Genomic DNA, 27,777 nt, shown 5'->3' with positions numbered 1-27,777 from the left:
AGACCTAACCCAGACCTAACCACCCGACAACGTGAGGGAGAGCCACCAATCTCTCCTCTTGGGAGGAGAAGTCCTTCTACGTTGCCGGTCGGCCATTAACTGGTGAAATGGAAAGGGTGCAGCCCTCCCCGGCGCTGCCGGGGAGGGGGGATCGCAGTCGAGTCGAGTCGGTGCGCGCGCACCGATCTTCCTTCCGCGTAGAGTAGACTTGAGTCTAGTCTATGTGGTGGTGGAAGACCGGCCCGTGCCGACGAAACGCGGCGCGACTCGACTGCGACCCCGAGGGAAGGGATTTAGAAGTTGTATATATACGAGAGAAAGACTGCTCGAGCGCTTGCGAGAAAGTCGCTGACTTGACGCTTATGTCCCTCTAGCGGCGAGGAATGCGAAATCTATTGCTACTGTTGTGTTGCATTCGGTTCCGACAGCGGAAAGTAATAATTATTATTATTTATTAGTTAATATCGACGACGTACGATACCGCGACTATGATTCCGTTAACCCTTTGCACTCGGATATCCACTGGGGATAGAGTCACGTTGTACGTGACAGATATTACAGGTTATGTTAATTAATTAAGTCGACCGTGTTCCCTTGGATAAACGTGTGCTTATGGAAATGGAAATTGCGAGAGAAAGCGGGCCAACTATTCCTTAACTATGAATAGTTGTTCTGTGAAAAGAATATCAAGTAAAGGATTTCCTATAAATGGCTTTGGTCTCTGTTTAATGATCAAATGTGCCTGACAATGATGTACTATTGACATATTGTTATTTGTGTTAACAGTGTCATTATGTATTGTTGAAGCACCTTATACGTATACCTTATCTATCTGGAAAGATCGAATTTAAATAGAGAGAAAGAAAAATGGTTGATTGATTGATTAAACGGAACAATATTGATTTCGAGTCGATCCAGTGCCACAAAAAGAAAGAACAAGTATTAAGCCTATAAACTCATATGTTAGGTTACAATACGTTTTCCGTTACGTTAAAGTGAATCTTTCATCAATAAATATCACATTGTACACTGCATCGTGCTAATACATTCTTCTATCAAAGGGTGTATGTGTCGTGTTATAGAAAAAAAGAAAATAAATAAATACATCTGTAACTAACATTCGATAACCTCCAGGTTGTTAACCTTTTGCACTTGAGAGATGACTGACAGTCCTAACTTAACCTCGATGTAGTTACTCTAAAAGTGACATGTGACTATTTACATTGATGCAGTAAATTTCAAGTTAGATAATGTTTACAAGGTATAATTCTTTGACAGGTAAAGGAGACTTGATTATTAAATGTTAAATTCATTGCAATCCTACAACTTCCAAGCTAATATATGGCTTTGCATTTACGTTGTACAAAGCTAAGAAAGCATTCTACATTTGTTGATACATACTACAAAAGAGAAAAAAGAAAAAGCCTTGAATGCCAAAGAGTTAACGCACACCTAGGCCACGAAACATACATAGTTACACTAATCGCATAGAAAAACTTGTCTTAATTTTGTTTGTTAACCAATGTATCATACATTCCACAGTCCGATTTACACACTGTATCTCACTGACACTACGCTAACAATTGCACTCATCTCCTAGCAATCGAGATCGGTGCGAACATTCACTTGTTGTCTGCGATGAGTTTCTTGTGATCGTATCAGCAGAAGACAATCCTTTTGCAGGCTTCTTCTCCTCTCGTACAAGCTTCCGGGCACAATCTTGGGCACAAAGAAACTCTACTCCAAGAAGGAATAACCTCGATTGACATTTTCCATTCGATAACCTAACGGCTAACGCCGTTGATCACTTATCTTTCTCTTCTCCCTGCAATATTAAAATTATGTTAGATTACTTCTCTTCTCTTGTAAAGAAACCAACGATAGCAGTTTAAATAGCAACAACCTCGTGTTACGTGTCACATCCGACAACGTTCGTAGATTCGCTCGTCTTCCTCTTCTCCCTACGAAATATGAATTATGTTAGATAGGACTACAATCTCAGACGTATGTTTATGACTAATTTAATTTAATACTTGGCATAATTTTTGGGAAAAGAATAACGCACGTTCTTTCCTTCTTACCGACGACCTGCTCACCTGCTCACAGTGCTCACGCCTAGCACTGTGTTACGCGTCTCAGTGGTTGAATTTCTTAAAAAAAATTCTCTTTTCCCGTAAAAAAAGTCTATCTTTCGGAGAAATTATAAACAAAGGTTACGATTCTTTGTAATCTGTAATCTAGTTTAATTGTTGTACCTCATGCATTTCCTCAGTCTTGCACATATGTATTATTCTTTTTTGCCCTACCATGTGCCTCTGTTAATTAATTAATCTTTTTGTATTTATTTGTAATTAATTAATTGATTACAGGCGAAACGTAAGTAAAGCAAATGTACTTGTATAACTAATAAAAAGGATTCTAATACGAATTTTGAACACTGCCATGTGTCGTAATCATGTTCGTTTCAATGTTGCCGGTGCGCCTATACTCGTGCTATATCACGGCGCGGCGTGTTGTCTAAAATTGAGTAGAGTAAACATTGAATTGAATTGTGCCAGTTGCGGCGACCTCTTCGAAATATGTCGTCCGTCAAGGTATTTACGGAAAGATTTTCTAAATTCAGTTGTTAGCATTTCGAAGAATTTAGACCGCGTAACCACATTGTTGTAAACAAATGTTACGTTAAATAGAATAGCCGGTCTTGCTGTGTCTGCAACAAGTTATTCTGCTGCGAGAAATGCTGCGAACGTCACAAAAAGAGCAAACATTCGAGCCAGGAATTGAGCTGTCCTCTGTGCACTTCCCAGAAGCTTTCGATACTTGGATTATTCGACGATAAATTGCTGCTTTATCACGTACAGATCGCTCACCTTCCTTTATATTGCCGATTGTGTGGTAAAATTTTCAGTCGGATCGAGAATTTGGAATCGTTTGGTAACTATTAATTATCCATCTCACGTATGTACCAATCATTTTCAATTATTTCTTCAATGTTATTTTAACATTCGGATAAAGGCACGTGCAAATGGTGGACGTCGCGTCATCGTCATTCGCTGGTATTTGATAAAAAGTCCATACCGGTGTCATCCGACGGAAAAGAATCGCCCATAAATGCAGAATGCAATGGCAAATTCAAATCATTGACTTCACCTCCAGAGCTCTATAGAAACACAAGTACGCCCATGGTGGTCGGACAAAAAAGTAATTTAGACTTCAAAACACCGAACGTACCGAACTTTTCCTTCAAGACACCGAAAACTAATTCCGTATCGTTGGTAAAGCAAATTCGTAGCGACTCGCAAGACAGCTCGAATAGCACCTACCTAAGCTTCGCGATTTCCGCGAACCACGAAGAGACATCGTTTCGTTCGGTGTCTTCGAATCGCGAAGATAAGGACGATCGTCGTACAAGTAACTCTGAAATAAGGAAACTGGATATCATGAAGGAGAAGGAGGAAAAGGTTGATTCAAAGCTAACTTATCGCATCGGTAATAATAACGATGTCGAGGATATGGAACTTACCAGCCTCGTGGGCGAGATTGTATTTCCCGACTTGCAGAGTTTAGAAATGTGCGTTGAAACGGAGAAACGATCCGATTCCTTGAAGAAAGTACGATTTTCCGACCAATACGAGACTCTTCCAGGCCAGTCGAGCATGGCTAATAACCCCTTCAACGCCACGGAAAACGAGAACGAGGAATACTTTGAAGCATGCGATACGCTATTGGGCACAAAAGAACCCCTGAAGAATCCGCAAATAAAAATCCATGAGGAGCAAAGCACAGAAAAAGAAAATTACAGCCCGAACAGACGCGATATGAAAGTTAATCAACAACAACAACAACAACCGTCTGGTTCTTCGCGTGTGGTGATGATGGTGGTTATGGAGAACAACTCTACCCTCTCGACCTCTGATCTTATCGATTCTGGGTTAAAAAAGTTTGAACAATTCGCTTCCGAAGCCTATGTCTCGGCCAACAGTCGTAGCTCTCCTGATTGTAATAGCTCTTTCAGTTATAACTGCTACGCAACAACACCGAGTCAAGTGGTTAGTCCTATACGGAGGGACTCGTCCACCTCGTCGAATGGCAGTAGCGAGAGCAGCAGCTCTAGTGGACTTTTCTCAGCAGTGGCCAACGCGGTGAGAACCGTAATGAAGAACTTGTCGGGTACGTACATATATAATTGTAATTATACGTATACATCGTGCACCATTCGGTAAAAAGAAAAAAGAAATCAAGTATGAACCTTATTATATGTATCGGTGGACCAACTCTGCGTTACACCGATTAAATTACAACTCCTCGAGTATTAGAAATATTAATCCCGTTCCTTTTAAATGCGTATTTACAAAATTTCTAGTTAACCGACATCCAATAATTTCAAGATTCTTGTACTTGTACTTTTTTCGCACTTGGCTTATTACAGGAGTGGGAAGTTCCAGAAATATCGAAAACGAGCAAATTTCTCGCCAAGAGGACATTATTCCGAGACCGTCTACTGGCGAGACGTTCGATTCGGTGTCGAGCTGCTTAGCTTCTTCTCTTTTACGAAGACCAGGAAAACGTCCAAGGGACACTTTAGAGAACGCATCCTCGTCGCAGAGACCGATAGATGTGATCGTTCCACAAGTCGAATTCAAAAGTCCACTTGCCAAGCGACATCGCGGTCGGTACAGAATCAAAGGACGAGAACCGATCGCGAGAATGCGAAACAATCGACTTACGTCACCAAGGGGTGTGTCTTCCGAGACCCAAGTTTTTCATCAGGGATCACTTTCTGTTGGTGATACCGTTCTCCCTCTTCCTTCTAGGGCACACCAATCCACGCAAACTGAATGACTAAAAAGCTATATAGAAGGGCACCCTTGTAACATTCACTGTTTTGCATTTTTTAATGATCCAATCCTATAGACATACTTTTTCTAGACTACTCGATACTATATAATTTTGAATACGTAACAAAATTCGTCGAATTATATGTCATTCGAAATAACTATTTGATACATATTTGATAAACTTTCGTATAGAATGACCATATTGCCATTTATACCATTAAGTAGTTACCAGACATCGTGTAAAATGTAACAAGTTTATGTAATCTAAATCTTATTCTGTTGAGATATGATATTTGCTTGTATTTAAATAAAATGACGGTAATGTACTTCTTCTCGCTTGCATAATTTATTACTGTTATCGTTTGCTTTATAATCAAATATTCTTACGAAAAATGTAAAATGCTTGTTACGTTTGTTGAGAAAATTGTAAACAAGCGAGTGTTTAGCGTTATTACATTTTAAATATACCCATTATAAATATACTTTTGCAGACGAAACCAACTCTACCAGAGACTACTAGGTGTCAGCTCGATCGAAATTTTAAATCCTCGAATGCGTGCACGTGATTTATATTATAACGTAACATAACCTCTACTTTCAGTGTTGCTTTCAATTGCTTTGTTGCTTTTAGTTCTTCGATATGACAAAAACAAGTCGATTATATTATATTTCTTTTTAATGAACTAAACGGTTTTTGTTGAAACGTGAACGATATCTATGTACGTTTTTCTATACGTTTTCTACAATTGTTCAAGTTTCAAACGCTAGAGAATTACTTTTCAATTAGAGAAAACATTGTTTCCGATAATTATCGTGCATTTCTTTCAGGTTGAAGCATGTCTTCGTGGAAAAAAGCAGCGAAAGCCACGCAAAAGACTCATCGGGAAAGGCATCAACTAGAATCTCGCAAACACTTGGGCCTTCTTGAAAAGAAGAAAGACTACATTGCCAGAGCTAGAGATTATCAAGAGAAGCAACGAACGTTGAAGCTTTTGCGTAAACGTGCCCTTAATAAAAATCCGGATGAATTTTACTTTCATATGATCAATTCTAAAATTGAAAATGGGGTTCATAGGGAGAAGAGTAAAGAGGATACTTGTACTCCGGATCAGCGACAATTAATGGAAACTCAAGATGTTCGATACGTTGCTCACAAGAGAAACATAGAAGCAAAGAAAATAGACAAGCTTCAAAGTCAACTACACATGATAGATGTTGCCAACCAAACTGTAAATACACATGTATTCTTCGTTGACGATACCGAACAAGTTAGAAACTTTGACATTGCAGAGAAACTGAATACTCATCCGTCGTTGATATCTAGACGCACGAATAGACCAAACTTGAACAAATTAAAGAATATGAAATTACCGGAATTGGACGAGACAACTTTAAATAGAATTGAACAGAGAAAACACATGGCTTATAAAGAATTGGAGAAAAGAATCAACAGGGAACAAGAGTTGACCGTTGTGCAACAAAAGTTAGAAACGCAAAAAGCATTGAAAGATAAGAAAATAAGCAAACCAAAATTAATATCTAAGGGTACCAAAAATTCTGCACCCATCTACAAATGGAAATTTGAAAGAAAGCGATGATTTATTATTTATGTATAACTTGTCGCTTTAATAAATTTTACTTATTATGTATTTCTTTACCAACTCGTACATATTGATTAGCAGTATATGTAATCTTAATCGATATCCTTAAGCGTAGTGGATCTGCTTCCAGGTTCTGTTATTACTTCCACATCTCGGATCGTTCCTGCAGCGTCAGTTTCAGTTTTAGATGTCGTTATTGTTGTCGGTGATGTCATTGGATTATTGGGTATTGCCGCCGTCGTTTTGATTATTATACTCGTGGACGTTCCGAGAAATTCTTCGGTTCCGTTCGTTATTTGTATCGTGCTATTTCCTAATACCACAATCATCTCTGTTGATATGCTAATGCAGTCATAATTTATTTGCCACTGTTGTTTCTTTGAGAAAACGTCCAATCGAAGGCAAACTGTTATCGACCTTATTGTAAAATTTTAAAACAGTTTAGTTGGTGTAGAACATTGAATCGATCGACTAAAGATAAAAGATGTCAAAGTCAAAAATAAGTAAAAATTTCCTTTGTTCTGTCTTTTTGTACCTGGAGAACTGATTCAGCTCCGATACATTTACACATGCGTACGAAAAAAGGCATCCTGGTATGGTAATGCAAAACTTGAATGGTTTATAATCTGTAACAAAGTAACAAAATATGTATGTATGTATGTATGTATGTATGTATGTATGTACAGATACGCATAGTTGCGTATGTATGACGTAGGCATGTATAATCGATACCTGTGATGTTTCTGGTTTTTATTCTGTTGGTATTCAACATCACATTGAACGTTAATCCATTATTTTGATGAGTGACGTTCACGCAAACTATGTAAAATGATATAAATTTCAATTAATAATTTATTGTATCAAGATTAATTTCAAGAAGGGAGTTAGAGACAAACGCAAATTGCAACGATACGACTTGAAAAACTTACGTCTTTTTTCAGCTTTAGTATACAAAATAATAACACTTTGGCAGCAAGAACACGAATACTTTGTTGGACAGGTACAATATTTCCGCCAAGAGGTCGAAATCGTTCTGTAAGCCAGAAACCCGTTCGATATGGGAAAACCTAACGCACATTTAACGATACATAAATTGAACGTATTATCGATCAAATTACGAATAATAGTTGCAAAAAAAAACAAACTGTGTTCCGTGGTAACGCCAGACCATTGCAAGAATATTTGTATCAAAAATATAGTAATTTGCAGATTATATATTCTAGAATTCATGCTTAGAAAGTTTTAACGCACATTTCCACAATGGTACATGAACTGGCTGCATATGGCAATATACGGTAACCATAATCGACAATCGGCATTCCATCAAACAATGGAGCATGACACGGCCGATTGCCGTACAGGATGCTGTGCAATTTCCGAGGTATACTAAACAAAAAGTAGCTTTCGTATTCATTCGTTTATTGCTCTCAACCCCGGGAACGCGTATCACGTGCTTTGAAACATAAAATCAAGTGAGTTTTAGCAGTTAATAAATAATTAAATTATCACGGTATTCTTTTTAAAAAGATACGGTATATATACATTGTTACGATTAAGTAACAGTAACAACGCATGATTACACTAATACATCGGTCGTATAGATAATCGATAAAAATTTTAATTCTCTTAGAAATCAAGTAAATCGTCGTCGTCGTCGTCGTCGTCGTCGTCGTCGTCGTAGTCATCGTCGTCGTCGTAGTCATCGTCGTCGTCAGCGGCGGCGGCGGCGGCGTAATCATAATTGTCATCATCTTCATCGTTGTCGTTGTTTGGTAAAAATTCTATTTGACCTAATCCACCCCCGTCCTCCGGTTTTACTAGAGCCAACCCGTTCGAGCCGAATCTAATGCAGTCTAGACCAACCTGAAAATGTTCATATTCGTTATTATACAATAACGTACAATACATATGTACATACACGTATGCATATCCGTGACATGGACGTGTTATATTAATTTGTTTACCTTAAATATGATTGTCTCTCTAAACTTCCCCTCCATATTCACGCATAGATGAATGTTTCTCCCCTGGAAATATATATTGTAGAATCTGACGCAGGCTTTAACGACTGGTATTCGTGGTACTGGCACGCATACTGGCCGAGGATTCTTCCCTAAATCATGGAAAGTAATACCAAGTTGTATTTGTCCAAGTATCGTACAATATAAAGCGAGCCCAGGCTGAGGGTAAGAAATTTATTGCGTTACGGTACAGTACTTACCGGACACGGTTCTTGTGTACAACACTTTATCGTTCATTGATATTTTTGCTGTGAAACTGAATTCGTCTGGTTCGTATGTCACGTTTACGCAAGCTTTTTGTTTCCAAGTGTCGTATAAAATTCGTGAGCAACAGCTGCAAACACCGCCGCGGCATTGACAAGGACCTTGTCTCGTCGCAATCACTTGTTGCGTAGTTGTGTTCCAAGTCGAATTCGCCGCTTGCTTCAGCGATCCTTGCAATTCCATCGAGCTCTTCGAGTGGTGGTCGTCTTTCGACCGGAACGAAAGTACGGTTTCGTTTATGCAAGTTTCCGATTTTTCTACCAAATGCATGGTTCTTCTTTTGTTCGTCGTCTGGAAGGTGCCTTGGATAAAAAGAAAGGCGAACAAGAAGAACCAGCCGATTCTCATTGTTCGATCTTGGCCACGTTACGTTTTTAGTTAGTGCGAGAGGACATCTTCAACGGTGTGCTCCTTGCCGAACGATCGAAACTTGACTGGTCGGTTAACGGACATTTCGTTTTGACCTCGTTTCGGAGGAGAAATTCAGGCTTGTCGGGAATAGTCTATCCGTAGTTAATTTTCTAGTAAATAGATAAATAAGAGACGATTTGCGTAGAAATTGACCACGCTTAAAGCGTTAAATGTGATTCCATTGGATTCATAAAAAATAACGTCCATTTGAACGGAGAATATCATTCGATCGATACTTGAAACGTTGTACGCGTATTACAATATGTAGTATGTAGAATGGTATGTAAATGCTACCGTTCAAGGATTATATAGTAAGAAAGATTCGAATATGGAATTTGATTTATTCGAGCAATAATAATAAGAAGTAGATGTACCTACCTATAAATCGTTTAATTTATCCGTTTAATATACGAGTACTGCTCGAAACATAATTATACGTGAAATAAATATAAATTGTCTAAATTCAATGTTTATGATTGTATCGGAGTCTCTTTTTTGTCGTTGCGTGTAATAAATAAGTAATCATCAATCATCGAAGCTTCGAAACGACGCCGACGCGCGACCGTCATAACTTGAGCTGTCCAATTAACGCTTCCTGTTCGGGGCTTAACGTTGACTGGGTGTAGTTTACGTAAACCTCGAGATCTTGTTGTTCAAAGTCCACTTGGTCGTACTCTTCGAGTTCGCTTACATCCGGTTTCGTTTGAAGAGCAACAACGGCATTGCTATCGTTTCCAGGTTTTGACCAGGAAATGCCATCAGCCCCCACTTTGACACAGTTAAAATGTAAAATCAAGATCGGCGAGCCGACGATGCGTGTCTCCAAGTCGATGCAGGCGTGAAGATTTCTCCCTATGGTGTACATGTCGAAGAAACGAATGCAAAAGCTCGCAAAAGGCAGGTAAGGCATCGGGGAACACAACGGTGGTGGATTTTTAACTGTGCATTAATCAGGAGCGAATTAAAAACGTAACTGTGCTTCTTAAAAAAAGAATTACGATCGGAGATTACTTACCGGAAAAAGAGTTGGTGTAGATTTCTCTCTCGTTCATGCTCAAGGCCAATTTAATAGCAAATTCGGAAGGGTCATAAGTGAATTTGGTACACGCGCGACGGTTAAAGTTGATCGCTGTCATATTGATTCCGGTACAGCAGCTACAGGTAAGTTGTTCGCAGTGACAGGGAAGACCTCGAAATCCAACCTTAACAGTTAACGGATCTCTACCAGAATCCTCTAATTCTGCTTTCAGTCCAATTCCAGTTTTCACATCGTAATAGGACGCATTGTATTGACGAATGTCTGCGCTCATTATACAAATTCGTTAAACCGTTTGCACATAAGCAAAGAAATGCCATCCTCGACGTTAACTCTAGTTACATCAAACTTTAGAAATATTGTTTATTACCTATGTGATGTTCCATGCGGTGAATCGTAGCACTAGAATTGTTTTGTATCGCGAGGAACAGCACAAAAATGTTCATCAACTTGTACAGCATAATGGCTGATGAAGAGGAACGTCTGTCGTTGATCGGCACTGCTCGAGCACTGAAATTGGGTTGAACCCCCACCGCACCATCATGATTCTACGCTTCATTAATTATGGATGAACTTTCGATGGAAAGTTTGATCGGGATTATTACAAATACGAGTCGACGGATTAGAGTAGAGAGTAGTAGTTTTCGAACTTAAACAGTTTGTACGTTCATTCGTATATTGAAATTCATTCGTAGGCATTGTAAATATTTGGAATATTATGAAAATGTAAAATATAGGAACGCGCGCAGTAGATAAGACGTAGCTGACGTCTAGGCTCTAGAGAAATATTTCAGCGACGCTACTATCAACAGCGGAAGGGCAGTTCTCGAGAAGCGTTCTCGTTGAAAAACACGGCATTTCTTAGGGAATAGACTTTCATAAATAATCAGATATCTCGGAAATTTTGTATGGCTGTAAAATAAACGATACAAATCAAAACAAAAAAACTCTTTGGAAATATTCGTTTATTTGATTCGTTTAATCATAGTTTGAATAAATTAATTAAATAAATACACATAAATATGTTCCCGTCTTAAATAATGTTACACTAATCGAGCAATTCGATATGGCCTGAGGTCGCAAAACAATGCTCGCTTCATTTTTCATCATTTTCGATCCTCATCTTTGTTTTTCGAATGTTCATTCCATACTTATCGGCAACCGTATAATAAGAAAGAAGATGACGAGAAACGAAACAAGTCATCAATCTCTATATTTCTTAAACTAGCCAACGACGATCCGTCGTTTGATAAAATCATTCGACAACCAAGTCTTTGTCGAATCAACGGATCGTTCAGAGAATACGAAAAGTCTCGTTTCATTTCATCTCATCTCATGGAATGCAATTATTCTACGACTGGCATGGGAATGGACATACATTGACCTACGTAGCTTTAAGCCTCATAACTTTGCTTTGACGACCGCTTCTCGAGTACCTACTCCTCGCCAAAAATTCGGAAAGACCGATCTCGTAATCCCCGTCGTCATCGTCATCGTCAGCATCGCTCGTTTCAGCATTCTTATTTATTTTGCTCTTTTTACCAACTTCTTTCTCATCGTATACAAGCGCACTGATCACAGCATCCTCGTCGTCGTCGTCGTCGTCGTCGTCGTCGTCATCGTCATCGTTGACAAGATCCTCGATTTCTTCAGTCTTTTCATCTTCGTCCTTGTTATTCTCGTGTTGTTTGTCATCTTGCTCCTTTTCATAGTTTTCTTCGCTTTGGTCGTCGTTATCGTTCTCGTCATCGTCATCTGCCAAAATCCCTTCATCCTCGTCGTCGTCGTCGTCGTCGTCGTCGTCCAAGTCGGTCCCTAATATATCATCATCGTCGTCGTCGTCGTCGTCGTCGTCTTCGCCCTCTTGTATCGGTTTCCTTAAAGGTTTTTTCTTTTTATTTGTAACATTTTCGATCCTGTTGATGCTGTTACTCGCGTCGGCGTCGCCAGGCTTCTTCTTTTTGTTCGTTTCCGACGTTGTCAGTTTCGTAGTTGGCGTTTTCGCAGGTTTCGCGTACGCAGCGATTTTATTCGAAACCTCGGTGACAATTTCTTCGGCATCGTTGGCTGTTACGTTTGCAACGGATAACTCTTGGGCGTTTTCCTCGGTGCTGTCGTCGTCGTCTTCTTCTTCTTCTTCTTCTTCTTCTTCTTCTTCTTCGGCGTTCAGTGACTGATTGTACTCAGCAGTGGACGCCTCGTGTGATTCCAAAGGTGACACGGACGTTGGCTTAGTCAGAATCGGAATCGTAAATTGAAGAAGTGGAGCTGCTGTAGTGACTTTTGGTTTTTTCGTAGAAGACTCGTCGTCACCCGTTATGATATCCAGGAGAGCACCGAAACCAAGTACATCCTCATCATCGTCCTCGTCCTCGTCCTCGTCTTCGCCGGAAGAGTTTGGCACAGAGTTGGTTAACGGTGAATCCCCTTGGTTGTCGTCGTTTTCGTCATCCTCGTCGGAACCCAGACCAAAGAAATCGTCATCGTCGTCGTCGTCGTCGTCGTCTTCCGGAGCTTCCGCTTCGACGATCGGAAGTGGCTCCGCTGGTCGCAACTTGAGACCGTCGGGACCAAATCTTGTAAAAGCAACAACTTTTTGTTTCGATACATGTTGTACAGATATCGTTACACTGAAATTAATACTATTTATATAGTTGTATAGATCGTTACCTGAAGCAGCTTACGCGTAAACTTGCTTCGAGTTCGGTCGAGGACTGAAGCTCCAGTCCGAGACAGGCTTTAAAGTGGTTCTTAGCGTCGCGTTGAATCGAATAAATTCTCCCGCAAAATTTCGTGAAACCTCCTGGCAATGGAACGCACACCGGCTTTGGATTTTTTCCTGAAACCCGTCGTATAGAATTATACGATCTTTTAAGGTACGTGTATGTACGTGTATTTATGACTTTCACCTTTTCAATAACTCGTATACCTTTTCAATAACTTTACTCTGACGCGACATCCGACTTTCAGTGTTTACTTTTCGAGTAGAGAAATGGATATTTTGGAGCTAGATTTAGGTGAGAATATCAAAGTGCGCTTCCCGAACTCGTCGTCCGAAGGTAACCGTTGCTGACAATGAGATGAACTGATTGCGAGCCGATTACAGTCGTACACAATTAACATACTTTTCGTAAGAATAGCTTTTTTAAACTCGCAACAACTTTAAGAGAAATTTTTCAGACATTTTGTTTGTTTTGAAAAAGCGACTCGACATCCCCAGGTAAAATATAATATAAAATTAATAACAACTTGGAAAAGCATATTTCCAATCTGATCGATCGACAATAAAGATTTATTAGGAAAGTAACTTTTAAACGATACGCTTACCGTTTACGATAGTGCTAGTCAAAATGTTGTCTCCGAAGCTCAGTTGCACCGCTAAATTGTCCTCTTGTAAATATTGCAAGGACGCGCATCCTGAAACGTAGGATTATGATTAATTTGTTTAACTGTTTCATGCGTATAGGACGGAAATGTAACGTAACGAGAATAGATTGTCCGACTTTCTCAACAATTATTCTTTCTAATATCTGTGTACCAGTAGGTATTAAGGTGTTAATTGATTTACACAAGGATTACCTGGTCCCTGTAATTGCACCAGCGGTATGTGAAAGTCCCTGCAGCAATTGCATATGTTCTCGTTACAGGTGCAGTATCTGTTGACGTTGTCGGTCGCTTGTTTTAGCGATAACGTTGATACTCCAACGTTATTTTTGTTTAAATCGGAAGCATCCCTGATCGATCGTAGTACGATCCGATTGTGTTCTGGAAATGATGGCAAAATTTTGTTTCAATTTTGTTTTATTGCTATTTTAAATTCGTAAAACAAACAATTTAAAACAAGCCAAGTATGTAGTACCGAAGAAGGCGTTTAAATAACTCTAACGGCTACTTATGTATATAAAACTGATTTAATAAACGTTACGTTTCACCGTTTCGCGTGTGCTGTCGTTCGAGTGAAAAATAATAATTGTTTGAGTATTCGCGGCGAATATACTTATTAAATTGAATTTATAATAAGATGAAGAATGAAAGTAAAGTATAGGAATGGCAATATTCGAATGCGTGGGAGAACTTTACCGATAACTCTTCCATAAGCAGCGAACGCAACCAAAAGCAGAATCAGCAACAACTCGACGACCGTCGAAAGACGCATCCTTTTGTTCGTTCGTTCGTTCGTTCTATCTGAAATGGAAAATTTATAAATTACATCGATTGCACCTATATCGTCCGTTCTACATGAAATTGTATTTGATTACATTGGTCCCATCGCGACCGTAAAATGACGAGAAAATAAAAAACTGACTCGATCGGTGTCTCCTTGTAATTGTTTCCGACAAAATAAACGATAAATAAGGTTAGAGTAAACCATAAATTCTATATACACATGTATATCGAGCGATAGAAAAAGTAACGGAACGAATAGATCGCGTTGCGAGTCGCGCGCGTGGCGCGAAGAATCCTCTCACCGGATGTGAGAGTAAAATGTGGAAAGAAAACAATTCAGACAGGTGTTATGCTTGTTAACAATGAAACACGATTGTTGTTTTATAACGAACCGATCATTTCGAGTTTCAAGTACACGGAAGGAACGTTGTGACGTTGTTTGCCAGCGATTTCGAACGGTAGACTATGGCGCGGCGCGGCGAGGCGAGGCGAGGCGAGGCGAGGCGACGCGACGCGACGCGGAACTTCTCGTCTGCTGTCGACCGGTTGACCTAAATCCCGGTCACGGTCAAAGACGTCCTCCGAGGAAAGTTCACCGTTCAGCTGGGGTACATAGAGTTTGGTAACGCGATCGAAAAGGCACATGGTTGCGATTGTGCATATAGTCACGTCGTAGTGACAAGAACTGGTGACGGTATGCCTCGGTATGTTTGTCCGACTTATCGTTCTGACTCTGTCATTACAATTACCGATAATTTTGCGCAAAAAAATGATATTGAATCAATTTCGATTCGTCTCGAATGTTAACTGCGTCAACTGGAAAACAGAAATGCCAACAGAAGAGAGGTAAACGTTAAGCAGAGGTTTTTAAATTGCGGATCGATTACGTGCACATTAAATAACTGGCTCGAAGAAAGTTTAGCGATGAGAAGCGATTTTCATTCGCACGATTGCATCTGAAATTTGCGAATGAAAGCGTCGACGGCAATAAGAAACTCGCCAAGTTATTAAACTAGTCTAAACAAACTCACCTGCAACTTATAGAAAGAAATTTGAAGTAAAATTATTTGTATTAGCAGCCAGACGCGATTCCTCGTTGCACCCTTCGACTCTTTTTTCCGACTCTTCGTCTTACGGAGGCCAATGTCTAACTGAAGATGCCGCCCAACTCCCCCCAAAGGTTTCTTTAAAAGTCGGTCAAGCCGCCACCACCACCTACCTCAGCGAACGCTACGATTATTAAACACTCTAATACGCTCTAGGTAAATAAGACGATCATTCCCCACCAACAGGGATTACTTGCCGATCCTGCCAGACAGTCTTCCCTGACGACAACGACGCGCGACACGATTCACGATTCGTACAAATATTCGTATGCGAGTGTGCAACACGTGTTATCGTTATGAAAAGCCGGAAGCAAAAGTTGTTGTTATCCTTACGGTCCGGTCGGTCAATCTTCTTTCAGGAATGAATGTTAATTCGTTCTTAATTTCGATTTCGCTCCCTTGCTATTCGAGTAATTCTACGTACGTATAAGCTTAATCGAATCACACCTCGCCTCGGTCAACACATAAATATGATAATTTCGAAAAATAGATAAATTTGCATTGATTAGATCGATTCGTTTCTTCTCTTTATCTTTGGTCCTGATTTTATCGACGTTAAGGTCAAGAAATGTTTGAATCGCGCTTTTATACGCTTCGAAGCGTAAACCTTTGATTACCTTGTTTTCAATAGCCAGCCCCATTTCCCTATAATTTCTCTCGTCATAAAATTACCTGTATCGTCCGAGGTGCTCGCGGTGCATTCGCAATGAGAATCGAACGTTCATTCATCGAACGTGCGGCTCACATTTACGTCTATGTCCACGTTACGATTACCGTCATCTTTTCGCCGACCTTAAACTCGCGATCGGTGTCTCGTTTGCAATCATCGATCATCTATGTATTTCCATAGAATCCTCGAATAAAAATATTTTAGTATTTATCGTTTATCGAAAGGATCGACGCGAAAGCAATCGACGAATCATCCTCGATCGCTACGTAGGACATTTGTCCGAGTCACGCGAACTGCGCTGGCGCGGCGGCGGCGGCGGCGGCGGCGGCGTCGCCGCTTACGAAATTCAAATCTTCGGTCTCTGGAGAAGAGACGTACCAGACGGACAGAACCGTGTTTTGGTGGTTAAGGAGGAGGGATCTTTCTTCGGTCAGTGGGTCGAAGAAAGTAGTGACCACGAGTGGTTTACCTTGGTTAATACTTGTCCGACTATATGGAGATTCCATAATAGTAGCCAGGCTTCAAAGGGTCGCGGAATACTGAACTGGACAATATTATTGTCTGCCTACTTTTGCTGCCTCTTCGCGCAATCTATTCACCGATAAAACAGACTCCGCTTCAGCTTCAGGATTCTATATTGTTTCAACAGGTAGGTTATTTTTTTCGAAGGAAAACCCTGTGTCGAAAAGGTGAGCTAATCAAAGTTGGGTTAAAGTGCGTAAACGGAGAAAGAAGAAAACAGACGAGTATTAATATTAATCAATTATCGCCAGTTTGTCAATTTTTCGCACTCTGCCCGTACTCTGAAAAAATAACAACTAATTATTTCGAACCGACACGTTCGATACGGTATCGGTACCGTAACCGCGACGATATCCTCTCTATCCAACCGAGCATACATTTTTCCTTCCCCTTTCGTTCAACGTTTTCCTTTGTGCAGACGCACGATCAACGTTGAAAAAAAGAGAAGGTATTCGATCCAAACACGGACCCGATCAGTTGACACGATGGAATTAAGATACAAATGCGTATGTAAATATTTCTTTAAAAAGAAGAAAAGAATGGGAGAAACTCGCGGAAATTTGTTCGAATAATGAATACCTACACCATCAACGTGCTATCAAAGAAAAAAAAAGAAAAGAAAACCAGGAGAAAACGAAAATGCTTTTACTGTCGCGTTGCAGACGGTATCTATCGTCTGTGTTGGCGTCGTTTGTTTGGTAAAAAAGAAGGCCGGTTTCTTTTTTTCGAGGTCTGAACGATCATGCGGCCGTGCGGCCGTGCGGGCATGCGGCCAGACCAGCCACAGATGGGACGGACGCGGACGGTCGCGTAGTATGCAACAAGTCCTCTGTTGGTACCAGGTTGCCAAAGGAGGTCACCCGGTCACCCAGATGAGGTTCCTTGCCCGTTGTTAGCTCCGCGCATCGGGCCAATGGCGTGGCACCTCATCGTCGCCGTGGCCAATCCTGTCGCCAGTTTTGGTACCGACCGCCGACCGATCGCCGCGGCCGATCCGAGACCCGAGCGCGGCTTTGTGCCCAGATTTAAGCTTCTTCCTAGCTGGACAGGATCGTCCAGCCTCTTCGATCTGTGGATCCTTTTAACAGTTTCGGCGGTACCTTCCACGGCATCATTCAACGGACACACTACGAATATCTTTCGTCCTCCTTCGAGCCAAATTCTCATCTGCAAAATTAAGGAAGACGACACGATGGCCGCGAGGTCCACGATTCTGGTGCTTCTGACCACCGCCGTTGTCGCGGTGTCTTCGGCTGGATTTCTCGGTGAGCGGATCAGCTACTCGATCGTGAAAATCGTGAAAATCGTGAAAATTCTTTTTCCTTTTTCTTTTCTCTTTTTTCGGAAATTCTTATCACATGCTGGCAAGAGTTTTCTCGAAGGTGATCTATTCGATTCACGTGAAACAAGTGTCGTTACAGCGCGGTATAAAGACGGGAATCGACAGTAAATAAATACGCGGCTAAATAGAAACACTATATTTCCTTCTATTTGCAAGTGAGTTTTCGACGTGGTTCCTTTTTTACGCGTCAACTTGGTCACGACTTTGCTCCCTATCACGTTACTAGTTTTCATTTGTCTAGATATTGGTTGGTGGACGGAACATTGAATTCCGAAATCTCCCAAAATAACAATTTACCCGAATAAAGCGAGAAGCTCTCTCTCTCTCTCTCTCTCTCTCTCTCTCTCTCTCTCTCTCTCTCTTTCTCTCTCTTTCTCTATATCTATCTATCTCATTTCAGCCTTTTTTGTGCTTACTTTGAAAAGACGTAATCTTGTTGATTTTTGGTGGATGAGCGTTAACAAATTCGACGGAAACAGAATCGGTGTCAGCCTGTTAAGAGAGAATTCGATTTACATCGATGGTAGCTGCTCGATGGAAAGCACAACGATTTTTTCCATCGACTTTCGATCGACGACTTTCGTTTCGTTCCAATTTCTCCTACCAAGTTTCTCTTGAGCGCCTTTTATTTTCCCTCGATAGAATCGCTGCTTTCCTGGGAGTTGCCGAACGCTGTGGGGAGGAGATCCTCGATGCCGCCGCAGTCGCAATGCTTGTGCCAGACATTCAATTGTTTGTGCTGCGTCGATCTAAACCTAACTGCGACGATCGATTTGGGCGGTGCTGCCTGTATCAACGTCAAACAAAAAGAACAAAACGTCTCGTTAAACTTGAGCTACGGCGACAATCCGGTGCACAATGCCACCATCAAAATTGGTAACCAGTATACTACGATATATATATCGAGCTGTCTATTTGTTCGTTCGAATGGTCGAGAACACGGACTGGTCGCGCCAAGTTCAGTTCAGTTCAATTCAGTTCAATTCAGTTCAGGATCGTTCAGAAACGACAAGTTTTCTTAATTTCATCTAGTGATAAATGTTTTGGGCATTATCCAAACATCCGCGTGTAATCTTTACAAAGTGCATTTCGATAGCCGTAATTGGTACGCTCAAGTTGCGATTAATTATTCGACTTGAGATGAAATTTCAAAACTGAGAAAAATTGATAGCTACGTTAAATTACAAGTGGACTCAGGTCCAACAAGCATCGCTGACATAAAACGATAAAACAAAACAGGTTTTGCAGGGGGGTGGTCGTAAAAATGATAATTATTAATTCGAATTTTCCGCAGCCGATGCAGCCAACAAACCGACGTGCATGAACCTTTTGTCAGACTTGGCACAGATATGTGCGAAATTTACGTCTGTTCAACGAACCGACGCTGGTTACGACGGATGTCTAGTGATAGAGCCCTCCTTGCTGGGTACACCGCAAGTCACCTACCACATGGGATGCTTCAATTTCAATCAAGTTGTGAGGCAAATCCAAGTGTCCGCGTGAGTAAGATTTGAAAAACCGTACCGATACGTAAACGTAACTGACTTGATACCGACAGACGCGTCGCGTTAACACATTCGCTATCCGCGACTGGAAATATGGACACGATAATTTTGCTTTCTTAACAATGACAATCCTACAGTTGATTAAGCCTGTCTAGTTTCTTTAGTTTTAGAGAAAGCCTTCCAATGTTTGTTTTGTATTCGACGGGTGAAAAAAATCATTAACGTTGTTTCCCTTAACTAAAATGCTACTCTCACAGCATCACGGAGACTACAGAGGCCACGGAGAGTACCGAGGAAGACGAGGAAACCCTAAACACCGAGGAACTTATAGCAGCTGTGACTGCCAGTGCGGAACAAGGAATAGCTCTGTTCTCCCAGTGGTTGGGTCTGAACCTGAATCCCAAACTGAATTTGACCAGCAACAACGATAATCGGATAATCGATCAACGTATCGTTGTATCCACGACATCGAGATCAGCTCGTACTCACTGGGACCAGGAGGAGAAGAACGAAGAGCGATTCAAGCAGTTACTTAGCGCTCAGGATAACGTTTTAAAAGGTTCGGCAACGATCGGCCGATCGATCGGAGCAGAAACGACCTTTGTTTATTCCAAGCCCACCGAGTTATTATCTGAAAAAAATTCAGTCGAACGAGACCTTGACGAGGTCAAAATTGCTAATCCTCGACATCTGGTCATGGTACCAAGAGAATCCAGACGGGGTGGTAGAGCGTACAACATACATCAACACGTCAACGAAATCTGAGGACATTCGTTTTCTTCGAACGCGATCGATTCAAAATAAAAATCGTACGTGCGTAGAAATTAGGATATACCACACGCGTACACTGTACACTCTCACGATGTGTTAGCTAGAGCTATTAACGTTGTGTATTTCATTCATTGTTGTTGTTGTTGTTGTTGTTGTCGTCGTCGTCGTCGTCGTCGTCGTCGTCGTCGTCGTCGTCATTGTTGTTTTTTCTGTTTTTCCTCTCACTAAATTGTGAATTAGGAATCTTTAGATTCCGGAACTGGAGAATGGTCCAAGGTTCTCTTTGTAAAGAAAACGGAGCACAAGGGAGAATTTCAATTTCTTGGCATTGAAAAGTATTCTCCATTTCATGGGAGGACGTTGCGAGCAATTACTGAGATCGTTGAAAAAACATTAGTAAATCGAAAATATTCGTTTCCTCAGATATTTATTTGTTTAAATTTATTTGTCAAAAGTATTTGAAAAAAATGGGACCTTTGAAAGGTGAGGCACTGCAGCTGTTGCTTCCTCTCCCATACATCTCTTCCTAATCTGTGCCTAGATTCGTATATTCGTCATTTAAATAAAGTAAGAAAACCAAATAATGCTTTCACGCTTAAATCGTGGTAAAACTGTAAATCACATTTTCTAACCGTACTTATATGTAACATTGTCGTAACGAGGGAAATTAATAAACCCTAAAACAACGAGTGTGGTCACTTTGTTTATCCCGCCTTATTTTCTAGTTTTCGGTGCACAAATCGACAAGCGTCCATTTAGACGAGATTAACCGTTTGAGTGTTAACAATAAGTATCTGCAACGTGATCTGTCATCTTCCATCTTCCATCTTTCATCTTCCACCTTCCATCTGTCATCGGTCCAATGACGATACATTAAATTTTTAATAATATGGTTATGATTTCAATTGCGAGTAAACTAAACTGTATAATCTTTTTAGAAGATCTACTTACTCGGTTCATACGCGAAACGTCGAATAGCGAAATAGAGGAACGATGATGAATATTAACGTTCGACGACACCAAGTAGGGGAAAAAGATCACGCTGTTTGGCACTATTTATGGGCATTCTTACCATCGCTTTTCCAGTCAAACTCAAACGGTTAATTTTAACTTAATTAACGTCGCTTTATTCCTTGGAAGACAATGAGAATTGACGTGGCAATGCCGTCGATTCCGTCGCTATTTCGATTTCCCTGTTGAAGAACAAAAATCTGACAGAACGTATCAACGTTCAACATTGATATTAATGGCGGTTAATGTGTCTAAGTATAAGTATAATGTCGTTGGAAAAAGGCGATATATTAATTGTAAGTCTAATTAATTAGCGACCGATTGACTACTTTCGTTGACACTGTTTCCACTTTGAAAAGTCGATATAAGAAAGATATAGTTGCGTGTAAGTGTGTATATGTATGTATATGTAGATAGATATACACACACGCGCAGACGCTCGCGAGCGCGCATTATCTTACAAGTGTGTATATATGTATATCTCTAAGCGTATATATATATATATTTTTCTTCTCGTTTTCTTCTCGATACTATATACGGATATATTTATAAAATAAAAAGTACACAAGATTGAAAATATTTTCTCGAAACGAAATATTACAAGTGGACTAGATACTAATAACATTTTTTCTCCTTAAAGTAAATACGTGTTCTTCTGATCCAGTCAAAATATATACAGTAAAGACTGGATAAATGCCAGATGACTATTTCCACTAGGGGCGGAGGGATGGGGTCTCCTCTTGACGCTCGATGACAACGCTTGGCGAGCGGACAGTGTAATATGATCCTAACCGATTGATACGCTTCTGCCGACTGCTTTTTTCCTCGGACCTCTTTCTCCCGATTTTCTATCCAGTCTTTACTGTATACAGTTCTTTAGATATGCGTTTTTTTTTTCATGTTCGTTTCATTCGTCTTGTAGTAAAAATATTTTTTGGACTCGATCTTTGGGCAAACATCGTTAATTCTATGCATAGTTAAAAAATAATTTGATCTTTAATTGCGACAACATGGAAAACTTTGAGAATCCTGTTACGCGCGTCATGTTAGATCAGGCCATTCGGACTGCGGATTCATCGAAGGCGTCGCGTCGCGTCGCGTCGCGTCGCGTTGATCGTTTATCGAATCGACCGATCATTCTATAAATTCGTTGATACGTCGATGTGTGTTCGATATTACGATATTCGAGCAACATCTGCTGCGAATCGTACGTGATATCGGTACTTTTTACAACGAATCTCGTTTTACAAAAATAAATCATCGCATGCTAGTTACTAAATCGCGGAGTACGTTGATTCTTCTGTACCCACGAGTACGTCGTTTGATCAATTTTAATCATCGTGATTGCTTACAAAAGTAGAATTACTCCACCAAGGACGAAGACGGGGGCAGTTAAAAGTACGAGTAAATTCTGGAAAATGCAACATGAGAAAGAGTTACGAAAGCCAGAGTCTTAAGCGAACCATTTCAGGTAACTTTAAGGGGACTTTAAGGGAATGATTGATTAATAAAGATTATCGATAAATATCGAATATAACATTATTCGATTACATATACAGTATTTCGATTTTTGTACATCGCTGTTTGACTACAAGACATTCGCCTCTTTCTTCTAATCCAGCCACGTCGCGTCGCGTCACGACTCGCGACGCGAGTATTCAAGTCACGAACGTAAGAAAATTTTTTGTTGCACATATGAAACACGATAAAAAATCATGATGTTATTATTGCCAGCAATAATAATACGATATCGTAGTACGGCGTTGAAAAGCAACATATGTGAAATATTCATTATTTATACGTCCTTTTATATGGAGCGAAGAGAGTGGTGTTTACGCGAGTACGTATCAGCAACGTCTAAATACGGAACGAAGACGTAAGGGTTTTGCGCAAAATGTTGCATCAAAAGATGAAATAGTTCATTTGATTTGTTGACGTGACGCAGGAGGACCTACCGGTGGTAAAGTCAGAGAATCCCTTTTCTTTTTGTTCACGCGACGCCCAACGTGTAAAACTACGTCTCCGGCTTTTACCGCCTTGAATTCGGCGATTGCCTCGGCATGTGTCATACCGTCGAGTGGTTTTGAATTTATCGACAAAATTTCGTCTCCTAAAAAAACGTTTGATTCGTTTATTAGTCGATAACAAGCCGATGATAGACTGGTCGAATCTGTTTTTACCTTCTTTGACAGTTCCAAGGTCGGCGGCCTGGCCGTTAGGAAAGACGGTTTTCACATAGATTCCCATGTTCCCTCGCGGACTGTCGGTGCCGCCAACGATACTAAAACCGAGTCCTTTAAGACCGGGACCCTTATAAAATCTGGCAGTTAATATCGTGAATGACGCGCCACCCTTGCCAGGCCTTGGTAGAGTACAGAATTTTGACTCTTCACCCTCGCCAGCTTCGTCGATGTCTTCGAGTTCGGAGTCGGTATTCAAGCCTTCGTCTGTGTCTTGAATACCCTGCGAGGAAAGAAACTCGTCGTTGTAATATCATGCCAAATATTTATTTATCGATACCGATGGAACATGGCACATAGTTGGTATCTACCTTGTCTCTACTTACTTGCCAAGTCTTCAAACCGGACCCGGAAGAACTAGGAATATTGGCGACGCTTCTGCTGTTGATTCTTCTCGTAGTCTTCTTGCCAGGACTTTTCTCGGATCCCAAACTGGAAGGCCCGTCCTCTCTGACCAGGCAAGAGGAGCAGCCTAACTCGGATCCATTCGAGTAATTGCTCACCTGACCTCCTACTTTAAAGTCGGTCACTCTCTTGCGAGGTGTCACCCTCGGTATGTGAATCTCATCGAACGAAGACTCCCCGTCCTTGTCGTTTCTCGGAAAATGGACATTTTCATAGGAATGGTGATCTCTAGTCTCGGAGTTGGTTTGCGCCAAATGTCTGTCCGTATGTGGAACAACGAACGACGAAAATTCCGATCCGTAGCCCCGTTGAAAACGCACGTTTTCGTACGAAGGATCTTGGGGGTCATGACCATCGTGGCGATGGTGATGGTGATGATGATGGTGATGGTGATGACGGTGTTTTCCGGTATCGCGATTCTCAGAATTGCTACGTTGCAAGAGAGCCCTGGATCGTGGACAATATCCCGATGATGCAGATGCAGATGCAGATGCAGATGCAGAGGCAGAGGCAGAGGCAGAGGCAGAGGCAGAGGCAGAGGTAGAGGTAGAGGCGGAAGCGAACAACACGTCCTCGTAAACGTCTTTGCAAGTTTGATCGCGACTCGGAATCGGGGAATCACAGACGCTGTTGGTTCGCGAGTACGTCAACTTTTTGTTAGTATTTGCCAACGGGCTAGTGCAGTTCGTGGTGTTTGGTAGGCTTCCCTCCTCCAACGTTTCGAGGTTCTCGTGAAACGGATAAGGCGGAAGAGATGTCGGCTCGGTGCATTCGGACCCGTAGCAGTCACCGTCCAAGTGTTGACTGGACGACGAGGTCAACGGACTCGGCACGTAAAAATTCGACACGGTCTCCTTCGGCGAGAACACCTCAGCCACGCTCAGAGCTTTTCGTTTTCGGATACCGGCGTTTATTTTGCTGAATTTGTTCCGCAAAACATGCTGAATGTCGGCGATACCCTTGTTGGTGCCTGAAAATCGGTTCGCGATTAATCGGATTCTCGAATTTTCTTCTTCCTTCGATATACATATGCATACGTGTATACATACATGTATTTCCTAGAAACGCCATCTTAATTTTTGTTACTTCCTTACCTGGCAGTCTTAGAGAGCTAGTCTGTAAGAATTTCTTGGGTGAATCGGCATCGTGAAGACTCTTCGTAGCCGGAGAGGATTCTCTGCTAGCTGGGCTGGATCTGACCGGTTGAATTACACCAGCCTGAGTCGTTCCACCTTGTATAAGAGCTTCTTGAGGCTCCGAAGTTTCCTGCACGGAACACCTTCTTCGGAGTTTTCTCCATCGCTGACTGATACTCTTGTTCCATAGATTCAAGTCTGCAACACAAACACAAACGATTATCGTCAAGTTCACAAATGCGAATTGCCGTTCCACGAACAAATATCCAAACGAATTTCTCGGCCATCGACCATCGACCATTTCGAATGCTATTAGAAAAGTAACGTTATCGTATACGACAGATGAAAAGAACAATTTCTTTCGATTCGTCGAGCTTAATGACCAGAAACGTTTAGATATATCCGATAACTACGTTGTTAACAAAGTCCATTCTCGGCTTTTCAAGCCGAGAGAAAGTGTAATAACGTAAAGGTATACATTGTATCGATAAGTAACGACGATAATATAATATGTACTATCGAATGGAAAAATTCATTAGACTTTGGAGAAAATTCAAGTATTTATCGTGAGATTACAATTCAATATAGCCTCCATGTTGTTCACCGAGTATCCGTATCATGTGGTCGTGAAAGATGAGACACCAGCTGAATTCCGCTCTCTTTACGGGATCCTGCGAGAGTAGCGCTCCTTTGACTTCTTCTTTCTCCTTGGAGGGTAGTTTTGGTAACCTTGAGAAAATGACACGCATAACCAACTTGACGGTTTCTTTCACTGACGCGACAACAGAAAATCAGCGTGTCATGAATTATTAATAAAAGTCGTTGATGGACAAGCCAGAGGTCACGACATCGGGCCCTCGATGAATTTGCACGTAATGTTAATTCGATTAATCGCATTTACAATTGCGCGTTGTTTTTGCCACGTGGAGAACGAAATCGTTTCGAGGTAAAGCATTCTGAAGAGGCGACGCGACGTACGCGAGTATCACGGGCCCAGGGACTATGAAATTATGATGTTGTCTTCACGGTTGCCTTTGACGATCGTTGCGGACACACTGGAGCGTCGGTGACGCTTACAATCACCATTATTATCCGGCGTTACACAGTCATCTTGGAAAATGCACTTTCACTTCCATACGTAGGTACGTATCTTTGAGTGCGTCTGGCTCTACGAAGCTCTTTTCGTTTCGATTCGATTCGATTCGATTCGATTCGGCAAGATAGAGCATAGAGGTTATTGTTAGAGCATAGAGCGCGCTACCGCCATCGCGATCGCCATCGCCATCGCCATCGCCATCGCCATCGCCACCGCATCGTCGGCGTTGACGGACGCGACCATTGACGCCACGTCAGGACTCTTCTCTTAAGATTACAAATTTTCTTTAATTTTTCGCTGATTTATAATTCTCCTTTAAAAGAAAATAACCATTTCATGGAGGAAAGTATGTTTACACAGCGTCGTCCGCAGATTCGCCAATTCATCATTCTGATCTCTGTCAAGTGTCAGCACGATACATATACATATACATATACAATGTATTAAATCGTGAATGCGAGCAAGTTCCGCAGGAGCTCAAAGATATTCGTTTATTCAGAGGTTGGTCCAGCCTCTTTTGATGTTTCGTGCTTCATATCGTGCGTGATTGATTTATTGTTAGCGAAATAAAAGGTAGGTCACGGTAGGTGATTCACGGTTTTACTCGATTCAAACTTGTCGCGTGTTTTCAACGACTCGTTTCATGTCTCATTCGCTGGAATAACGGGAAATGTCCAACGTTCGTTATCGGTCTCATTGTTGCGGAATAGCAACCAGAGCGAGGAGTGAATCGAGATTCGATCGAAATCGATATTCGATGTAGAAATACCTCTGACTGTGTGACGTTAATTAAAATTTGTCAGCATCGGCGAGCTTTATGGAAATCAATTTCGCACCGAAAACTGGAATTTTTACCTCGAGGTGGTCGACCGATAAAGCACCGAAGATAATCCGACCTTGTTGCCTCTTGTCCGATTCTTCGTTAAAATTCGATTTATCCATCGCTCGAATACAGTCGGTAGGTTCTTCTGCTTGTAATCGTTTTCTCAAAGCATAAACTTGGACAGTTTGAACTCGTCTGGATGTAGAAGCATTTGCAACTCTAATCGAAGTAGCTCGGCGTAAAAGTAAAAGAAACCGACGATGTACGCGAGCATTATTGAGTTTTCTCAAAACGAAAAAGAACGATAGATATATACATATATATATATGTCAATTTCAGACAGAGAATTCAAACGCAGGGCGGTTGGGCTGCGATTTCGAAAACTATCGAGTCCGCACTGTACGTTGTACGCGGTCTCGACATGAACTGAAACTGAAAGACTGGAAGTTTACGGTTGGCCGTGTGCGTAAAGCATTACATGCGTGTGCGTAACAGAATCGACACACGTGCACGGCATCGTACCTGTGTATACAGGGTGGCGTGCAAGTAAGCAGAGAGTCACGTTCGTCCTCCATTCCTTCTACAAATACCCAACGATAGCGTAAAGCGTAACTACGAAATAAGACGAGACAAAAAAGGAATACATAGATTGCAAGCGACTACCATTTATCAGAGAAATCAAAACCTAAGAATTTGTTCAAAAAAATTCTTTCTGACGCGATGTTCATTTTTAAGCCTTGTCGAATCCAAACATTACATACACACACACACACACACACACACACACACACACACACACACACACACACACA

The 27,777-nt window shown here is 41.2% G+C and overlaps 7 protein-coding genes across 12 annotated transcripts in view; 3 read left to right on the top strand and 4 right to left on the bottom strand.

The window, feature by feature from the left end:
• Positions 1-2,499: 2,499 nt before the first annotated feature.
• LOC128887638 (uncharacterized) lies at positions 2,500-5,164 on the top strand. Its single transcript, XM_054143749.1, has 4 exons — positions 2,500-2,594; positions 2,691-2,934; positions 3,016-4,170; positions 4,430-5,164. Exons 1-4 carry the CDS (start codon positions 2,580-2,582, stop codon positions 4,840-4,842), a joined length of 1,827 nt encoding a protein of 608 aa, XP_053999724.1. The 5' UTR covers positions 2,500-2,579; the 3' UTR covers positions 4,843-5,164.
• Positions 5,165-5,373: 209 nt separating this feature from the next.
• LOC128887653 (probable U3 small nucleolar RNA-associated protein 11) lies at positions 5,374-6,487 on the top strand. The gene is made up of 2 exons (XM_054143773.1): positions 5,374-5,557; positions 5,667-6,487. The coding sequence occupies exon 2, from the start codon at positions 5,675-5,677 to the stop codon at positions 6,434-6,436; it is 762 nt and encodes a 253-aa protein (XP_053999748.1). The 5' UTR covers positions 5,374-5,557; positions 5,667-5,674; the 3' UTR covers positions 6,437-6,487.
• Positions 6,488-6,716: 229 nt separating this feature from the next.
• On the bottom strand, positions 6,717-7,715 carry LOC128887658 (uncharacterized). Of its 3 annotated transcripts, none has more exons than XM_054143783.1 (4): positions 7,585-7,715; positions 7,369-7,506; positions 7,172-7,258; positions 6,717-7,065 (listed from the first exon to the last, which is right to left on the bottom strand). In XM_054143783.1, exons 1-4 carry the CDS (start codon positions 7,667-7,669, stop codon positions 6,911-6,913), a joined length of 465 nt encoding a protein of 154 aa, XP_053999758.1. In that variant the 5' UTR covers positions 7,670-7,715; the 3' UTR covers positions 6,717-6,910. The 3 variants fall into 3 exon arrangements, with proteins under 3 accessions (XP_053999758.1, XP_053999757.1, XP_053999755.1); XM_054143782.1 differs by having other exon boundaries at positions 6,717-6,910; positions 6,975-7,065; positions 7,369-7,669; XM_054143780.1 differs by having other exon boundaries at positions 7,369-7,669.
• A 1,972-nt stretch (positions 7,716-9,687) lies between these two features.
• Positions 9,688-10,984, bottom strand: LOC128887654 (uncharacterized). Its single transcript, XM_054143774.1, has 3 exons — positions 10,542-10,984; positions 10,151-10,435; positions 9,688-10,074 (listed from the first exon to the last, which is right to left on the bottom strand). The coding sequence occupies exons 1-3, from the start codon at positions 10,630-10,632 to the stop codon at positions 9,701-9,703; spliced, it is 750 nt and encodes a 249-aa protein (XP_053999749.1). The 5' UTR covers positions 10,633-10,984; the 3' UTR covers positions 9,688-9,700.
• LOC128887642 (uncharacterized) lies at positions 9,904-20,377 on the top strand. Of its 3 annotated transcripts, none has more exons than XM_054143753.1 (5): positions 9,904-10,036; positions 17,367-17,901; positions 18,621-18,854; positions 19,273-19,477; positions 19,741-20,377. In XM_054143753.1, exons 2-5 carry the CDS (start codon positions 17,550-17,552, stop codon positions 20,246-20,248), a joined length of 1,299 nt encoding a protein of 432 aa, XP_053999728.1. In that variant the 5' UTR covers positions 9,904-10,036; positions 17,367-17,549; the 3' UTR covers positions 20,249-20,377. The 3 variants fall into 3 exon arrangements, with proteins under 3 accessions (XP_053999728.1, XP_053999730.1, XP_053999729.1); XM_054143755.1 differs by lacking the exon at positions 9,904-10,036 and adding an exon at positions 12,967-13,047; XM_054143754.1 differs by lacking the exon at positions 9,904-10,036 and adding an exon at positions 16,473-16,763.
• On the bottom strand, positions 11,120-15,616 carry LOC128887637 (uncharacterized). 2 transcript variants are annotated; one of them, XM_054143748.1, is made up of 6 exons: positions 15,370-15,616; positions 14,252-14,352; positions 13,751-13,936; positions 13,499-13,588; positions 12,842-13,010; positions 11,120-12,747 (listed from the first exon to the last, which is right to left on the bottom strand). In XM_054143748.1, exons 2-6 carry the CDS (start codon positions 14,325-14,327, stop codon positions 11,556-11,558), a joined length of 1,713 nt encoding a protein of 570 aa, XP_053999723.1. In that variant the 5' UTR covers positions 14,328-14,352; positions 15,370-15,616; the 3' UTR covers positions 11,120-11,555. The 2 variants fall into 2 exon arrangements, with proteins under 2 accessions (XP_053999723.1, XP_053999722.1); XM_054143747.1 differs by lacking the exon at positions 15,370-15,616 and adding an exon at positions 14,431-14,792.
• A 1,380-nt stretch (positions 20,378-21,757) lies between the features above and the next one.
• LOC128887635 (uncharacterized) overlaps positions 21,758-27,777 on the bottom strand; it is a 14,801-nt gene continuing 8,781 nt past the window's right edge. The window contains exons 4-7 of the mRNA XM_054143745.1: positions 25,005-25,244; positions 23,832-24,880; positions 23,446-23,728; positions 21,758-23,375 (exon numbers count right to left, since the gene is read on the bottom strand). Coding sequence (XP_053999720.1) covers positions 23,185-23,375; positions 23,446-23,728; positions 23,832-24,880; positions 25,005-25,244 — 1,763 coding nt within the window. The 3' untranslated portion in view covers positions 21,758-23,184. The remainder of the gene's footprint in view (positions 23,376-23,445; positions 23,729-23,831; positions 24,881-25,004; positions 25,245-27,777) is intronic.

Source organism: Hylaeus anthracinus, unplaced genomic scaffold (genome assembly GCF_026225885.1).
Source record: "Hylaeus anthracinus isolate JK02 unplaced genomic scaffold, UHH_iyHylAnth1.0_haploid 11989, whole genome shotgun sequence".
Classification (NCBI taxonomy): Eukaryota; Metazoa; Arthropoda; class Insecta; order Hymenoptera; family Colletidae; genus Hylaeus; species Hylaeus anthracinus.
Note: the sequence above shows the minus strand (reverse complement) of the source record. Positions and strands in the feature narration are given on the sequence as shown.

Excerpts from the sequence above, each read along its gene's own strand:
- LOC128887638 (XM_054143749.1), top strand. Across the intron at positions 2,935-3,015 it reads CGAGAATTTGGAATCGTTTG|GCACGTGCAAATGGTGGACG; the intron begins GTAACTATTAAT and ends ATTCGGATAAAG. Across the intron at positions 4,171-4,429 it reads CGTAATGAAGAACTTGTCGG|GAGTGGGAAGTTCCAGAAAT; the intron begins GTACGTACATAT and ends GGCTTATTACAG.
- LOC128887653 (XM_054143773.1), top strand. The coding sequence starts at position 5,675 with ATGTCTTCGTGGAAAAAAGCAGCGAAAGCCACGCAAAAGACTCATCGG.
- LOC128887658 (XM_054143780.1), bottom strand. The coding sequence starts at position 7,669 with ATGAATTCTAGAATATATAATCTGCAAATTACTATATTTTTGATACAA. Across the intron at positions 7,259-7,368 it reads TACTAAAGCTGAAAAAAGAC|TTTGCGTGAACGTCACTCAT; the intron begins GTAAGTTTTTCA and ends CATTTTACATAG. Across the intron at positions 7,066-7,171 it reads AAAAACCAGAAACATCACAG|ATTATAAACCATTCAAGTTT; the intron begins GTATCGATTATA and ends ACTTTGTTACAG.
- LOC128887654 (XM_054143774.1), bottom strand. The coding sequence starts at position 10,632 with ATGCTGTACAAGTTGATGAACATTTTTGTGCTGTTCCTCGCGATACAA. Across the intron at positions 10,436-10,541 it reads CCGCATGGAACATCACATAG|ACATTCGTCAATACAATGCG; the intron begins GTAATAAACAAT and ends TAATGAGCGCAG. Across the intron at positions 10,075-10,150 it reads CTACACCAACTCTTTTTCCG|TTAAAAATCCACCACCGTTG; the intron begins GTAAGTAATCTC and ends ATTAATGCACAG.
- LOC128887637 (XM_054143747.1), bottom strand. The coding sequence starts at position 14,543 with ATGGTTTACTCTAACCTTATTTATCGTTTATTTTGTCGGAAACAATTA. Across the intron at positions 14,353-14,430 it reads ACGGTCGCGATGGGACCAAT|AACGAACGAACGAACGAACA; the intron begins GTAATCAAATAC and ends CATTTCAGATAG. Across the intron at positions 13,011-13,498 it reads GACTAGCACTATCGTAAACG|GAAAAAATCCAAAGCCGGTG; the intron begins GTAAGCGTATCG and ends GACGGGTTTCAG.
- LOC128887642 (XM_054143753.1), top strand. The coding sequence starts at position 17,550 with ATGGCGTGGCACCTCATCGTCGCCGTGGCCAATCCTGTCGCCAGTTTT. Across the intron at positions 17,902-18,620 it reads GTCTTCGGCTGGATTTCTCG|AATCGCTGCTTTCCTGGGAG; the intron begins GTGAGCGGATCA and ends TTCCCTCGATAG. Across the intron at positions 19,478-19,740 it reads AGGCAAATCCAAGTGTCCGC|CATCACGGAGACTACAGAGG; the intron begins GTGAGTAAGATT and ends CTACTCTCACAG.